Genomic DNA, 1,812 nt, shown 5'->3' with positions numbered 1-1,812 from the left:
TTTTTTATAAACGGTTTGCTTTTTAAACTTGAAGTCTTGAAAACAGTGCGATGCAAGTACTGCTGTTCTAGTCCCCAAAGAGTTTTCTGTGCAAAATCTTGCGAATCAATAAAGATGGAAGGGAGAACTTGGAATGTTTGTAACTGCAGCTCTCAGAGCTTTACTTTAGTAACAGCACAACAGATTAAAAACAACTCACGCCACAGGAAAAAAAAAATAAATAAATAAAGAAGAAAAACTACTGAACCAAAATGCTTGTTTTTTTTTTTTTTTTAGAAAACAACATTGTCCAGATACTCTGCTAAATAATATTTAGCAGAGTATTCTATGAATAACTTAACTTATTGCTTATAATTTATGTCTTTTTATACATAATATATTTTGAAGATAATGATGATTACTACCGTTTAGGGTCTGTGTATGAGGAGACGAGCACTTTGGTTACATTATCTCTAACTCTTATACCTGTGTTCAAAGGTTAGAGATGAGGAAACTAAGACTCAAGGAGATGGAGTCTCTGGGCCAAGGTCACAACCTTGCTTGTCAGTGTGTGAGTGGGACTCAGACTGAAGGTTGCTGTGTTTCGGCTCTTACCCCTTCATTTGTCATCAATATATACTTCAGTGAAAACTATTTTAAAATAAATTTTTAAAAAAGGAACAGAATTTGAAACTGTCTCATTGCTATCTGTTTATCAATAAAACTTTGAAAAAAAAGGAACAGAACTGAATTATTTCTTTTTCTTATTATTTTATAAAATAATTCAGTAAGTTAAAAGAGTTTTACGACACACTTGTGTATTCTATTACGTATTTTATACGTGGTCCAGGATGGTTCCTCTTCACTCCATACAGCCAATGGGTAGACAACCATGGTCTCCTTGGTGGAGAACCTGTGGCCCTGGGGCCACAGTGGGCTGCTGCTATGACTGAAAGCTCTGAAAGGTTCACAATCACTGAGAGCAATGTGTGATTAGCTTACAGGTAATAATTTTGTCCTGACCCCTATTTTAAATGGAAAATATGTCGCATTTCAAGTGTGATGCTTGCAATCTTTTATTTGAATAATACAACCTACTTCTAAGTTACTTGGAAGTTTTTTTATTTCATTAATGGAAGTTAAATTTTATTAAATTTTTTCCACATTCATCAAGCCAGTTGTATTACTTTTTCTTTATTTTGTTGTGGTTAATTAGGATGGATTTTTCAAACGTGAAACACATCTTGCATTGTTAGGAAAATGTAAATTGTTTGTGAGATATATATCTATCTCTCTCTATATATCTGTATCTTTCTATATATCTATATCTCTATATATATATCCAGGCTCAGTTTGATTTCAAATTTTAATGGGTTTCTGAATGAACATGTATAATTGGCTACTTATTTTCTTTCTTATAATGCTTTTGTGCGGTTTCAGAATTGGGTTTTAACTTTCTGCATCAAATAAATTACACTTTTCAGTCTCTGAGAGTAACATGCCAAGAAAACAGCTGCTTTATTCCAGAACACTGATGATACTATTTTATTATATCCTGGATTTCATTAAAGAATTGGATTATTACTAAGTGCTCCAAAGTATTTCTATAATTGAACTTAACGTTTTAATGCTTATGGTAATTTACATGGATTAGAAAAAAATTGCACTTTCTCCACAAGAAAAGTTACTGTCTTTCAAAATATAGGTAATAGGGGCCAGGGAGGTGGCTCAGTAGAATAAGCGCTTGCCTGGCAAGCGCAAGGGCCTGAGTTCAATTCCTGGTTCCACCAAAAAACAAAAAGAAAGAAAGAAAGAAAGAAGAAAGAAAGAAAG

General features: G+C 33.1%; 1 protein-coding gene across 1 annotated transcript in view; it reads left to right on the top strand.

Moving 5' to 3' along the window:
* Cubn (cubilin) overlaps positions 1–1,812 on the top strand; it is a 301,005-nt gene that overhangs the window by 92,416 nt on the left and 206,777 nt on the right. Inside the window, exon 22 of the mRNA XM_023705447.1 lies at positions 478–542. Coding sequence (XP_023561215.1) covers positions 478–542 — 65 coding nt within the window. The remainder of the gene's footprint in view (positions 1–477; positions 543–1,812) is intronic.

The sequence above is a fragment of the Octodon degus genome, unplaced genomic scaffold (genome assembly GCF_000260255.1).
Source record: "Octodon degus isolate 3935 unplaced genomic scaffold, OctDeg1.0 scaffold00220, whole genome shotgun sequence".
NCBI lineage: Eukaryota > Metazoa > Chordata > Mammalia > Rodentia > Octodontidae > Octodon > Octodon degus.
Note: the sequence above shows the minus strand (reverse complement) of the source record. Positions and strands in the feature narration are given on the sequence as shown.